Below are 906 nucleotides of genomic sequence, written 5' to 3' on the forward strand. Positions count from 1 at the left end.
TTAGAAGAGATTCTTAAGGTGACCATTAATTCTCCTCATTTTTAGTCCATACATGATTGGATTAAAAAGAGGGTGATATATTACTAATTGTACAGTCATAGTAAAACGTACTATTTTTGGAGAATCAAGTTCCAGTCGAGGAAGAAGTACATCATATGCAGTCAAACAGGAAAAGTTGATTAGAACCAGCAGATGGGGTAAACAGGTCTGTGCAGCTCTTCTCCTGACTCCTTTACATCGATACGATACTACAAGTATCCTGGCGTATGTAAAAAGTATGAAGAGCAAAGGGAGAAATAAAAAAGTAACAAAAAGAAACAAGCCATATATATGCAGTATTCTTGATCTCACACACTGAAGTGTTAGAACAGTGCTGTTGCAAAGTATTCCTTTCAAATTAATCGGACAGATTTCTGCTTTAGCACTTAGTATTATGGTTACTGAAAACAAACCAGCAGGCAGAATCCAAGCTGAAGACAGGAAAATATTAACAGTTGTTTTTTGCATAATGGTTGTATATTTCAGAGGGTTACATATAGACACATATCTGTCATAGGCCATGAACGACAAGAAAAAGAAATCTGAAGCGGCTAACCAGTAATATAAAAACCACTGGAAGAGACATGCTGGATAAGATATGATCTGTTCATCCGATAAAAAGTCAATCAAAAGCTTTGGGTAGATAACAGTGCTGAAAAGAACAGAGTTGATTAACAAAGCTGCAATGAAAATGTACATTGGCTCATGCAGGTTTTTGTGAATCATTATGATGCCCACAATAGTGACATTACTGCTAATTATTAAAATATACACCGTAAACATGATCACAAAATAAAGATATCCATATTTTTGCACTTCCACATGCCCACCAAAAGTTATATAAGTCACATTTAATCTATAATCCAT

The 906-nt window shown here is 34.9% G+C and overlaps 1 protein-coding gene across 1 annotated transcript; it reads right to left on the reverse strand.

The window, feature by feature from the left end:
* On the reverse strand, positions 1 to 906 carry LOC120834384 (olfactory receptor 6Y1-like). Its single transcript, XM_040202345.2, has one exon. The coding sequence runs from the start codon at positions 904 to 906 to the stop codon at positions 1 to 3; it is 906 nt and encodes a 301-aa protein (XP_040058279.2).

Source organism: Gasterosteus aculeatus, chromosome 16 (genome assembly GCF_964276395.1).
Source record: "Gasterosteus aculeatus chromosome 16, fGasAcu3.hap1.1, whole genome shotgun sequence".
Classification (NCBI taxonomy): Eukaryota; Metazoa; Chordata; class Actinopteri; order Perciformes; family Gasterosteidae; genus Gasterosteus; species Gasterosteus aculeatus.